This window comes from Plasmodium inui, assembly GCF_000524495.1.
Source record: "Plasmodium inui San Antonio 1 unplaced genomic scaffold supercont1.9, whole genome shotgun sequence".
NCBI classification, from domain to species: Eukaryota; Apicomplexa; class Aconoidasida; order Haemosporida; family Plasmodiidae; genus Plasmodium; species Plasmodium inui.
Genome location: NW_008481843.1, coordinates 856,821 through 869,540, shown reverse-complemented (window position 1 = coordinate 869,540; position 12,720 = coordinate 856,821). Strand labels below are relative to the sequence as shown.

Genomic DNA, 12,720 nt, shown 5'->3' with positions numbered 1-12,720 from the left:
CACACTGACACATGTGAACATTTTAACATTTTCCTCTTTACTAGGATGCACGATTACCGACCGATATGTTTGGACTTGCCAACCTGGGAGGGCACTCTAACGAAAGAGCCACTTTTTCCCTGTCTCGAAAAATTTGCCTAAAAAGGATTCAACGTATTATACGGACAACGCGTTTTGCCAATTTCTAATTCGATCGGTTTATCCGCACAGGGGGTTCGGTGTCAATGGCGCTCAGTCTTTCAAATTGCGCCCCACACACATTTCTCTATGGAAAACTTATTCCAGTTAGGGGCATTTTTTTGTCATCTTGGCTTTCACGTAATTGTTTTTTTCCTAATCGATTAAGTGACAGTTAGGAAGGAGAACACGGCGTACAGATGTACACATGTGCATCGCCTGATGTGTGACCCTCCATTTTGGAAGTGTGAAGTATGTTCCGCTGTACACCTAGTTGAATTGGCTAGCCAGAGAAATAAAAAGAAAAAAAAAACAATCCAACTAGCCAAAATCGAAAAGGAAAATTTAAGCCTTTCTCTACTTCGCACATTTTGTACTCCTTTCTTTTTTCTGATAAATTAGATTATCCATTCGGCTTCCCCCCCTTTTTGCTTCGCTAAAGCTCTTACAAGTGAGCTTTCTTTTTTGCCTAATCGTCTTTTGTCACCATCGAAAGAGGGTTACCCTTTGGAAAAAAAATATAAACCGGTCAGGTGAAAATGCCTTCCCTCTGTTCTGTCTGCTCATTATTACGTTACTACGTTATTGGGTTGTTCGTTATTCCATTATTACAGGCTTATGCTTTTCCATTTTCACTTTTTCGCTTGCGGATGAGCACCCGAGCGTGTCTTCCTTTCCTCCTACCACGTCTTAATCATTCCAGGGGAGACCATTCAGTAATGTCAAAAGATGGGGACAACGGATGCGAGGCACAAAGGGGGGGAGAATCCTTCCGTTCCATCTTTCGTGCAAATAAATACCCCCTCAGAGAGACTTCCTCCCCGTAGACACTTGGGCTTCGCAATTACAGTTCACACAAAATGGAATATCTGCCCCACCGCTATTTGGCCAGTCATAAGGCAACGATACCGTTTGGGAGGCCCCACGTGAAGTTGTTTTAATACGTGGCACACGTTCTTGATTGGGCTTTCCATTTGAGTAAGCTGTTGGTGCACGGTTTCACGTCAACACGCGCAGCTGCCTGGGGTTTCCATTCCTTGTAGTCCATATCGGAATGAATGAACGAACACTCGTTCGCATATCAAGGGACCCTCATGTGCTTGCTAATTATGAAAAGAAAAGGGGGCATGTGTTGCCAATTTCGATATTTTAAAAAAAGGACGCACAACCGCTGTTCGCGCTTTACCCCAGTAGAGGTTCACGCCTTAGCGACTTTTAAAAATTATAAAATTTCAAGTTAAGAAAAAGGTTCTTCCATATGAAGTGCTCTACATGCACACGCACGAATTCTTTGCCGGAAAAGGCGGCATTCCTTGACAGACCCACTTTTGTCCACTGGGATGCACACTCTTGCAACTACTGGGATGATGTTTGTCTTTTTCACGGAACATTCCTTGAGAAGTCACCCTTATTGGCAATCTCATTAGCAGTCATGGCAGGGCAAAGCGCAGAGAATATAACTCCGTCGTCCCCCCTCCAAATTAAAATCTGCCTTGCGTTCCCGAAATGTGCCTTTCGGAGGTATCCTCATAATTGCTATCCAAAGTATACGGAGAAGGGTTGAGCCGTATTGTATTGCCAAATGGGCGACTTCCACCACAATGTAACTCTCACCGCTGAATCATGCTTCTCTATTTTCGTTCCCTCAAATGACGCTCAAGTATGTTTCTTTAAAAATCACAAAGTACAATGACAACTCCGTTCTTTTTTTGTACGAAAAGACCTATGCAAAATGCTCCTTTTTTTTTTTTTTCTGCACTCCATGTGTAGACCACTTTTCTTCATGTGTGCAAATAGGTGACATTGACCCTTTGCGAGGGGCTACTTTGCATTCGCACATTTGAACTTAAATTTTTTCCTTTTTTTTTCTTTTTTTCGTCTTTCCCTTCCTAAGACTCAAATTTGACTTCTTAGAGGGATGCCCGATTTTTTCTTTTTTTTTTTTACACTTCCTACAAAACAACATGCTGCGTGGACATATCCTCCCTCGATCACTACCGCCCCATGTGCAAATGTATCTCTACTAAAGGAGTCTATACGAACACGTACACATTGTGTGGAGACTCATTGGCCCACTTCGCCTTTTTAAGCCCCGAAACTCCCCCCTCCCCTTCCCCCTCAAATGGACACCACATGGATCGGAATAGCCATCTCCTTTGTTGGCTCTTTCCTCGGGGCACTGGGAGACAAATTAGTCCATGACAGCTATAGCAAAGAGGACGCGAAAAAAAAACACATGTCCCAAATGACCATGTGGTTGTCTGGAACGTTACTCAGCGTAGTCGTAGACCCAATACTCACCGTCTGTTCCTTGTATTTCACCTCCGCTGCATTGGTTGCACCTTTTGCAGGAGTACACATTTTGTGGAATTTAATCATTACAAACATTTCGTTGAAAATCAGAACAAAGTTGCATCAGTACATGGGATCCTTTTTCCTAATTTGTGGCATCGCCTTAATCATAATTTTTTCGGAAAAGAAAGTTGACATACATAGTATGAACGATGTGGCTAGGTTGTACAGTCAGACAAAGGTTATTATTTATCTTATCCTCACCTTCACAATCATTGTTACTCTGCTAATCGTTTGTTTGCTTCCTTTTCTCTTTAGAGATATAAAAAAGGTTTCTTTTAAAGGTGAGAAACTTTTATACATAAACAAATTTGTTGCAAACACATGCACAGATTCATGTGAAATCTCGCTTTTTAAAAAAATGGATACTCGTGCGAAACCGTCGGGAAGGGGAACTTCCTTTAAAACTGGCAAGAGGGGGCATCCTGAGAGGGACCCTTTCGAGCGCCCTTTAAAGCACCCTTTGGAATACCCCTTGAAACACCCCTTGAAGGGAACAGATGATCCCCTAGCCTCCATCAGAAGTTCCGATAAAGGCAACACCCGTGGGGATAGTCTCATCACGAATGGACAACAAAGGAGTAGTCCCACTAGGAAGGAAACATCTGTGGATATATCAAACGAAGGAGACAACTCTGCACCTCGCTCCAACGATGGGATAATTCCTTCCAGTCAGGCGGAAAAATTCAGAGTGAAGAGACATCCCAAAGTGGGGGAAAAGACAATCAATGTTGGTCGAAGAAACGCACTGATTAATTACAGACCCGGTGACTCCATACCACGTCTACCTCCCAATAATACATTTGCTAAGCATCGAACTGAGAAGATTAGAAAGATCAATTTCAAGTCAAGTAACAGAGAGAGAAAAAGACACCCACCTCAATTTCGCAGAAGCAATCGCTCATGGGATGCGCGAAAAGGAGAAGTTCAGCAAACCCTCCAGGGAAAATTTCCCCCCGTTCATCGAGGAAACTCAGATATGCTACATACAGAATGGCCCAAGCGAGTGGAATCACGATACGATCTCTACTGCAGTGAAACAGCCATCCACCCGAGTGACAAAAATGAAAATAAGCTAACTTACCAAAGCGAAGACCACATCAACAGCGGAAGCCACACAACGAGCTGCTCCAACTTAGAACCGATTATAGAACCCACACAAGATGACAGTGCAGAATCTACATCTACCCAGAAAAGGAAAAGAAAAAAAAAAAGCTTCCTATTATCACCTTACGAAAGTATCAAAATGATAAAAAAATTTCTTCAAAATAAGAGCAGGGGGGGGTTAAAAGTGTGCAGGAAGAAACGAAAAAGTTTCTTCCGTAACATAGATCGGCGTAAACAAACTAATCCTACCGTGGAGGACCCCCCCGAACTGACTCCCCAATCGAGTCACCCCAGTTCGATCGCAGGTAACGAACCCTTCTGTCCAATAGAGGTCCTTAAATGTGCCGATAAAATTGATTCCTGTGAAAATTGGAAAGATGGGGAGCCCTTTTCGCTGATGGTTTATTCTCCCACGCGTGAAAGGGGCAGCCCGGGCAAGGCAAGCATTGGCAGTAGCCCCGCGAGCGCCGGGGGGAGAAGTGACCCAGGCGGCCGAAGCGGTCCAAACGATCCAAACAAGCCCAGCAACCCAAACGACCCAACCGAAAGTAGTAACACCCGTGTACGAAGCGACCCCGTCCAGATGCAGTACCTGGCGATCATCGCGTCCATCTACTCGGCGACGGACAAGCCGAACAGAATCAAGCACCCAGAAATCCTCTACAGAATATGCTGTTGCACATTGTGTGGCATGTCAGGAGGGTTCGTAAATATTTTTTCGGAGCAGATCATAGGAATTTTTTCCAGAGAAAAGCTTCACATGTTTACACACCCCTTCGCCTACGTACTGATCATGCTCACTCTCTTCTGCTTATGCAATCAGTTGTTCTTTCTAAACATCTCGTTGTCTAAATTTAGCGTCACTTCTGTCATTCCGCTAATCATGTCCAATATCGTCTTCTTCAGTAGCCTCACCACTATAATAATGCGCGAGGAAGAATCCGTTATCGAATCCACCAACGCGGTGTGCTTCTCCCTTGGCGTCCTGCTTGTCATTATCGGGATACTATACCTACAGTACAATATAAACCGAGTTCTTTTGCGCTGCTTTAAGCCGAAAAAAGGATGAAGATTGAAGTGCCACCCATGTTCCTCCTCGTGAGTGAATCATTTTTTTTTTTTTGGGGGGATGGGGCACGGAGGAAGGCAATGGATCCACTCAGTTATCCCGTCAAGTAGGCGAGAAAGCGTCTTTTCCTCTTCGCTGTGGGGAAACTGCTCCCCTGTGCTGCGTCACCGCTCGGCACGTCGCCATTCCAGGGTGCTAACGGAGATGTGGAGGCAACAATGCGGAGGCAACAGGTGCAGAGGCAACAAGGGACCCCTTTTATCCATCCAAATTTTTCCATTCTTGCTGCTTCTCGCCCCCTCTTTTCGTAGGCACTTCCGCACGAACTATTCTTACCTTTTCGGCTCTTTCACGAGCGCACGCCAGATCCTCCATTTGTGTTGCTATTTTTTAGGGGTGCCCCAAGCGGGTTGGCATCCCAAAGGGGGAACGCGACAAATACAGTGAATCTCTGTACACTCACCACACGTGCAGAGAATAAATCGAACTAGTCGGTACCTTTCTCGTGCCGCTCTTCCGATGCCCCTAGTCCCGATAAACGTGGAGGGCACAAATGCTGCGACAATCTGAGGTACATTTGGGGAAACCGTCAAAAGGTGCCTCTTTCCCCTCCCGGTTTAAGAAGTACCCTTGAGCATATTTTCTGCAGAAGGGGGACAAGCAGAAGTATCAGCGACGAAATTGTATAGCTGCAGATCACCACTGAGGAACAGTCTCTACTTCCCCAGTCTGTACTTTCTCAGTTACTACTTCCCCAATTTGTACACATAGAATTCACCCTTTAAGAAGAGGCATGCATCCCCCTCTCCAGTGAAGGGGAGATATACTCGCCATATCACCTTTCCATGAAAATGCATCCCAGTGAGGTCCCTGGACGAAAAACCATTTGATCGAGGAAACACCCAGGAGTGAATCATACCCCCCCACACAAAGACACAATAGCGAAACGTCCAACGGCGTAAATCCATACAGGTGGAATATACCTCACAGTTGTGACGGGCCTACCTACGAAATAGATCCGCCTGGTTGGGTTATCTCCCATCCGGTAAAGTCATAGCGCAGGTGTCTATGTGTGCCGAGGAGCAGCACGAGAGGGAATAATTCCTCAGGCGTAATCCAGTCGTGATCCGAACCGCGGTCATAAGAGGAAGCAGAGCAGGGCTCTCCCCTCCCCTGCGCCGCTCCACCCCGGGGGCAGAAAATGAAAGTCGCGGTAACGGCGCTCACTCTTTGCTTCTTCCCAGCAAAAGGCGAAGCACTGGCGAAGTACACCTTCATCGCGAGCCGCCCACGCTTTCCTCTCCCCCCAAGCGGCAGAGAGGGAACAGACACAAACCTGGGAAGGAAAAAAAAAAAAAAAAAAAACCAATATACATAAGTGGAAACGACCTATTCGAATACTTCGCCACGTTAACCAACGAAGAAGACGACATGAATAAAGAAAGAAGAAAAAAAAATAAAAACTACTCCGTCACGTATATCCAAAAATTGCCCAAAAAAAATCTCCTGTTAAAAAGATGGAAGTACGACCTGTATGAAAAGATTAAAGAGAAAATGAAAAGGGACCAAGAGTTAATGAGTACAACTAAGGTGTGTAGACGCAAGTACAAACTGCCGGTTGATTTTTTCAAGCTAGGGGACGAAGTGCGAGGAAAAATTGTGCAGGTAGAGAATCACCTGATTAAGGTAGACATAAACGCCATCAACTTTGCACACCTATACATTAAACGGTATTTTGAAGACAAGGCGCAACTGGGAAAGAAGTATCAGGTGGGAAAGTACATCGATGTCGTCATATGCTACATCCACAAGAAGAATGGGATCATTCAGGTCACCAACAATGAAGAAGAAATTAAGGCGCTGTGTCGGAGCTTGCAAAAGTTGAGCAGCGCGGGGGTTTTGCGGCCGCGCACTGGGGAGAGGGGAAGTTCGACAACAGGCGAGACGGCAGACTCGAAGGGGGAAGCGGCAAACGAGTACCTGGCGGGACCCCCACAAGGCCCCTCGGAAGATGTAACCTCGAACCAGATGAATCTTCCCCCCGCCAACATCAATGACGTATCCATTACCTCCGACGTAGCCAATACCTCCGACGCAGACAATACCGCCGACGCAGACAATACCGCCGACGCAGCCAATAACGCTAACACTGCCAACACCGCTAACGCAGCCAACACCCCTGATGAGGTGAAGAAGCAGCTGGGCGTGGACTTCAGAACCAACGAGGAGGAGGAAGATCTCATGTACATCAAGGAGGAAAGCTCATCCAAGAGGAAAAAAAAAATTACTCACTTCAAGATAGAAGACACAGTAAGTGGAGTGGTCCAACACATAAACGAAGAAGGGGCCTACATAGACATCGGGTGCAAGACATTGGCCTTCCTAAACTTGGGTCACTACAATAGGGATCCCAAGTCACTAGTCAAAGATGTGAAGAAGAAAAAAATATCCATTGGAGATTACCTAAAAGATTTAAAGGTTAGAAAAATAGATGTGCTGAGTAACAGAATTGAAGTCACCTTATACACCCTGGAGGAGGAAGCATGTCTCCGTGTTCTAAATCAACAGGAGACCGTGAAGGAGCAAAATAAGTACATGCCATGTCCATCCTACGTCACGCAGAACTACCATATGATCCAATACTTAAAAAAATATAATGAACTGAAAAAGCAGAAGAAAAAAAACGTACATAATTTGTTCGATAAGAAAGAACAGCTAGATGAATTGAAGAAGGTTTCTCATTTGAAGAAGAGTCAGTTCGCTCCTTTCATCCTCCGTTACAATGAACTGACGTCACCGAACAATAACTACGAAGATATGCTGGAGCAGCATGCAGACAATGAAGAGTTTTTACAAGAAATTGGTGCACTGCCCACCCCAGACGATGAACAAGCCGAGGAAAAGTTCAGTCTCGAAGCGTTGAAGAAGCAGAATAAAGCGTTAAGGGATGAAATTGAGCGATTTAGGGAGGGTTCTTCCGACACAGACACCCCAGATGAAGGTGACAGCCACCAAGGGGAAGAACCCCCATTCGAATCGACTCAAATAACTCACGAAAATTTGAATAAATTCTTTAGCGACAATGTGGACAGCTTGGATGAATCCATGGAGAAATGCACCACTGACAGGAACACCGAAGGGTGGGAGGACGACCAAACCGTCCCCATGGAAGACGACTCAGATGATTTTTTCCGTCTCTACCATGAACGTGCGACCAAGAAACTAATGAACAAACGCGACGACAGTGTCTCCGATGGAAACAAACAGACCCTCATGTACCTAAAGGATAACATCAGCCAAATTAAACAAAATGTCCTAAGTGAGGGAAAAAAAAAGACTGATACGGATGTGAAAGCGAATCGCGGTGAAAAGGTCAGCAGCACATCCCGTGAAGCCTCACGTGAGATGCTACACCGGTGGAACCAAGCCCTAACCGGCGATCTGAACAAAAGAGAAAGCGCTACACATGATGGACCAGGTGGGAGGAGGGACTCCGCAGGGGGGGCACAGCCCGACTGGGCCAGGTACCTCGACGAAGCGGAAGAGGTTAAGGAGGGGAATATGGATGAGGAGGACAACGATGACGGCGACTACGACGAGGAGGATGAGGGTCGAACCCCAGGACAGTATCCCCACCGCACCAAGGGGAAAGTCAAACTCACAGACCTTCAGTACATAAACGAGAAAGAAAAAAAAAGGAAGCTTAAAAGGAGGAATATCTTTCGGGAAGATGACGAAGTGGAGGATGACCTTCCCAAGGGGGCGGACCGTGGCGGCTACGTCGGCCGTGAGAAATTCGGGGGGGATTTCACCCACGGGAGGCACGACACAGGCGAGGGTATCCCAAACAGTGACAACCAAAGCATTGACGACGAGAATAGCGATGGAGTGGAAGGCGATGGAGCCGCCGCCGAACGCTCCTTCTTCAACGTGAAAAAAGAACTCAAGCACATCTTCAGCCAAAACCTAAGCATGAACCTTCCCAAGGATGAAGAGAAGTGCATAGAGGAAGCGTCCAAGCTCTTTGGAGATGATATAAAAACTTGGAATGAAAAAATGTATTACTACTTTGGGGATAGAGATCAGGTTTCCCTTGACGGATTCGATATTTATGATGAGGACGAATTTAGAGACAATCTCGTCGATAAGGGGGTCGAGGAGTTTAGCGAGTATCATAGGCTCCTCGACGCGCAGCAGTTTGACGTGACCAGCGAGCGGGACTTTTTGGGTGCCACGTATGGTGGTGCAGGGGGGATGGAAGCAAGCGGTTCGACGGGAAATAGTCCCACTGGAAGTGGGCCCATTGGAGGAGATCTCACTAACGGGACGCGCAACGGAGACAACCTCGCAGACCCCGTTGACGAAGGAACCAGAGAACGAGGAGGCACATCCGCGGGCACAGCCTCTCCCCCCGCATCCAACACGCAACAAGCCAAACTGAGTGAAGCCCTCCTGGAGGATGATCTCGAAAATTATTTGAACACCTTCGTGGATGAGGAGAGTGAGCAGAAGCAGCAGGATGATCCGACGAATGAACCGCACAGTGGATCATATAAAGAAGGGGAAGCAAAAAACAACACACAGGAGCGCGCCCCCGATTTATACCCCGAAGAAAAAAACGTGAAAGGAGAAAAGACACCCGTGGGGAAAAGGACCAACGAAAGGTCAACCATCTGGAGGGACGAGATGAACTCGGTGCACTCTATAGACTCGGTGCACTCTATGGACTGCCTACAAAACGGAGCCCTGCGTCAATCCAGTTGTGACGTCCAAATGGACAAAGGGGACTCAAACCAGGGGGCAAATTCCCCTACTGAGAAAGAAATAAACGTGGAAGACATTGTGAAGAAGGCCATAAACATTGGCAATCTGTTCAGAAAAAAGGAACTGGAAAAGCTGATTCGGAGAAGGACGCAAGAGGGCGAGAGGGGGGACAGTTCTGATGCACGTGGTGAGAGGCTCCCCCTTGGAAGTGATGAGCCGTGCGGCCCCGCGCAGGGATATGTGGAGGACTCGCCAAGCAAACCCTTCCTAAGAGTCAGCAAAATTGTGAGGCAGGGGGACAACGAGGGAATACACCCCTTGAACGTGAAAGAAAAGGAGAAGGAAAATAAAGACGAAAAGAGGAACATTGAGGATGACGCCATTGGAAGCAGCCCCCAGGAGGACGACGACGAACTGAAGCGATACAAGCACGCATCCTACGAGGTGAGGAAAGAAAGAAGTTTTTCCGCAATTAGACCAAATAATTTCCCTCTCCACATATTATTGTCCATGCCGTGGTTTCTATCAGTAGGGGAATATATATATGCTCTAATTCGGAGCGCATCCTTATCCATGTGTGCCACATCACCTCCTTTTTGATTGCTTGCTTTCCCTTCCCCCACACGTGCAGGTGCTAGGATACTACAAAAGGAAAAGAAAAATGAGAAACTTTCACGAATTGGAAGCAGTCGATGGGGAAAATGATGAGGACGTAATTTTCAATGATCAAGATTTGTTGGGTAAATCCAGTGAGGACACACCAAGTGGTGATAAGAATAGCCCTCACGACGAAAGGAACAAAAAAGAACTTCTCAATCTGGACCGACAAATGGATCTGCTCTTCCTACATGGACAGCAGGACAAATTAACAGGAGGAAATTACGTGGAGAAGTTACTCGGCGAGGAGAAATATAAAAATAAAAATTCCAACAAGGAAATAGACTTCCTCATTCATAATTATAAATATGTGAGTGAACACCCGGAGGAGCTTATTCAAGATTTTTACAACACAAAGGAGGGGGAGAAAAACACAGTCATCGATCTGTCCAATGAAAGAATGACCGATGTGGTCAATGAACCAAATGGAGAAGTGGAAAACCGCCAGAGAGGCATACCAAACGATGGTGTGTATAAAACGGAAAAGGAGAAGAAACTCCCAACAACGAAAAACTCAGCGAGGGAAGAAGCACATATCACGCGATCAACTGACTTTAATATAAAACAAACGAATGGAATCGAAACGGAAGCGAATTACATGTCTGATGAGAGCATATCCCTCAGAGCGTGGTCGTTAAAATTGGGGCTTCTAAAGGAAAAGCATATGGACCTGGATGACCAGTCCCTCATTAACCTCTTTGTGAGGAATCACAAATTTAGAAGAGCCTTAAAATTCTATGGCATTAAAAATGTGGAAAATGTTTCCATACCGCTGATTTATAAAATCACCAAGCTGCTCTATTTTGAGCGGCCCTTCCCTAGGAAGGAGCAGACGCGGAAGATGAACATGGGGGGGGGGTGGTCCCCGGCAACGCGGTTGTATGTATACATGTATGTACACGTTTATGTACACGTTTACGCGAACACGCGCGTGGGGCAACTCTTCCCTTGCGCCACTTCAAGCCATTTTGCTCCATTTTTGTTCGTTATTGGCGCCGCGGGAAGACGCCACTCACGCGTAAAAGTGCTCTCGTATGAGACACTCATTGGCCACCGGGTCGAAGTCAGCAAGGGGGTCATACTTATTCAGACGCCTGCTCTCCTTCTCCTCTTCGATCTTCCGCACCTCTTCCTGCACCTCGGGTCGTTTGCTCAACTTTTTTGTCTTCAAAATATTCCGAAGCATCTTCTCCCTTTTGTAATTCCCCCTGTGTTTGTAAAAAGTCTCAAACTTGAGGCTACAAAATTTGTTCAGGTAGTCCATAAAGTGTTTTTTTAAATGCTTTAACTCTAAGCTGGGCCTAACCATGTTGTGAATACGATTAAGGACGTAGTAAATCGAATCATCTCTAAAAAAATTATACTTCCTTCTTTCCCGATCCACGAGGTTGTTATTAATTTCAAATTTGTCTATGTAAATTCTGCTCATTTCTTGTCTGTGTCCATAAAACCTTTTGTAATTTTTCTTCGGCTTAAATTTTAATCGGTAAATTTTATTTCCTCGGAAATGCTTCATAATGGTTGCTTTGATTCTTACATTGTCTAAAAAGGGGGTGCCGAAGAGCAGCTTCCCTTCCATCGTACTATAAAAAAACACTCTGTTGAGGTAAATGCTTTTATTTTCTTCTTGCTTTATTCTGAACACGTCATAGTACCTTCCCTCCTCCACCCATCGGGCTTTGCCACATATTTCGATAACACAGAATTTCCCACTCCTGTCTCGATTGTCTTCTATTTCGGAAAGTTTTATTTGTGCGGGCGAGTTTATCAACACGTTCACTTTGTTTGGTCTACTCCGTTCAGGCTTCCATCCTTTCATGCTGGGTACAAAAGTTAGGTTTCCACGGGGTGGAGACACTACATTTGCTGTCCTCCCACGGCGCGCTACCACCTTTGCTATGCTGCTATTAGGCAGTACCGCCTCGGCTGCGCCGCCACCTTCTGGGGAAAACGATGGGGAGAAAACGAAAAAAATCGCGCATAGGCCTAAAAAAAGCATATTTTCCACACGGCCCCTTCTGTTTTGTTACTTCTGCAGCCCCCCCAAGATTGCTCCTCCTCTCTGCATTTTTGCGCAGCTGAGAGGAGGTGAGGGGCCACAAATGTTGCACTGCGCTGAGTTGAGCACTACCACTCTGTATTGTGCCGCGCCGCGCTGTACTACATTGTGGTGCGTCCTTTTCCCTTCTGTTCCGTGGGTGATTTCCTTCTTATGCATGGCCTGTTTAGAATCCCCTTCGCGCTACCTCGCTCCCGCGATACGTGAGCCGGCGTAGAAGAATGAAGGCGCGCAGCGCATGCGTACATATGTGCATAGTAAATCAGCCGGCACGATCATATAAACTGCTCCCCCCCTTGTTGCATTCTCTCCTAGCGTGATATATAACGGTTTAAATGGGAAAAATAGCCCAAACGGCGCCGTACGCCTGACTTTAAGAGAGACCAAGATGAATCAGTTCGCATGTAAGTTTCACCCGTTCACTTTTTGGATATATATATTTTTTTTTTTTGACCCCTCTTCAGATAACCTTTTCCAAAAAGGGGACCAATTTGGTAAAATGTCGTCAACCTATTGTGAACAGTTAGGAAAAAAA

General features: G+C 46.1%; 3 protein-coding genes across 3 annotated transcripts; 2 read left to right on the top strand and 1 right to left on the bottom strand.

Moving 5' to 3' along the window:
• Positions 1 to 2,299: 2,299 nt before the first annotated feature.
• On the top strand, positions 2,300 to 4,705 carry C922_02687 (hypothetical protein; the record flags this gene model as incomplete). Its single annotated transcript, XM_008818286.1, has 1 exon — positions 2,300 to 4,705. The coding sequence occupies one exon, from the start codon at positions 2,300 to 2,302 to the stop codon at positions 4,703 to 4,705; it is 2,406 nt and encodes an 801-aa protein (XP_008816508.1).
• A 1,431-nt stretch (positions 4,706 to 6,136) lies between these two features.
• C922_02686 (hypothetical protein) lies at positions 6,137 to 10,971 on the top strand (the record flags this gene model as incomplete). Its single annotated transcript, XM_008818285.1, has 3 exons — positions 6,137 to 9,913; positions 10,101 to 10,807; positions 10,953 to 10,971. 3 exons carry the CDS (start codon positions 6,137 to 6,139, stop codon positions 10,969 to 10,971), a joined length of 4,503 nt encoding a protein of 1,500 aa, XP_008816507.1.
• Positions 10,972 to 11,138: 167 nt separating this feature from the next.
• Positions 11,139 to 11,945, bottom strand: C922_02685 (hypothetical protein; the record flags this gene model as incomplete). Its single annotated transcript, XM_008818284.1, has 1 exon — positions 11,139 to 11,945. One exon carries the CDS (start codon positions 11,943 to 11,945, stop codon positions 11,139 to 11,141), a length of 807 nt encoding a protein of 268 aa, XP_008816506.1.
• Positions 11,946 to 12,720: the final 775 nt, after the last annotated feature.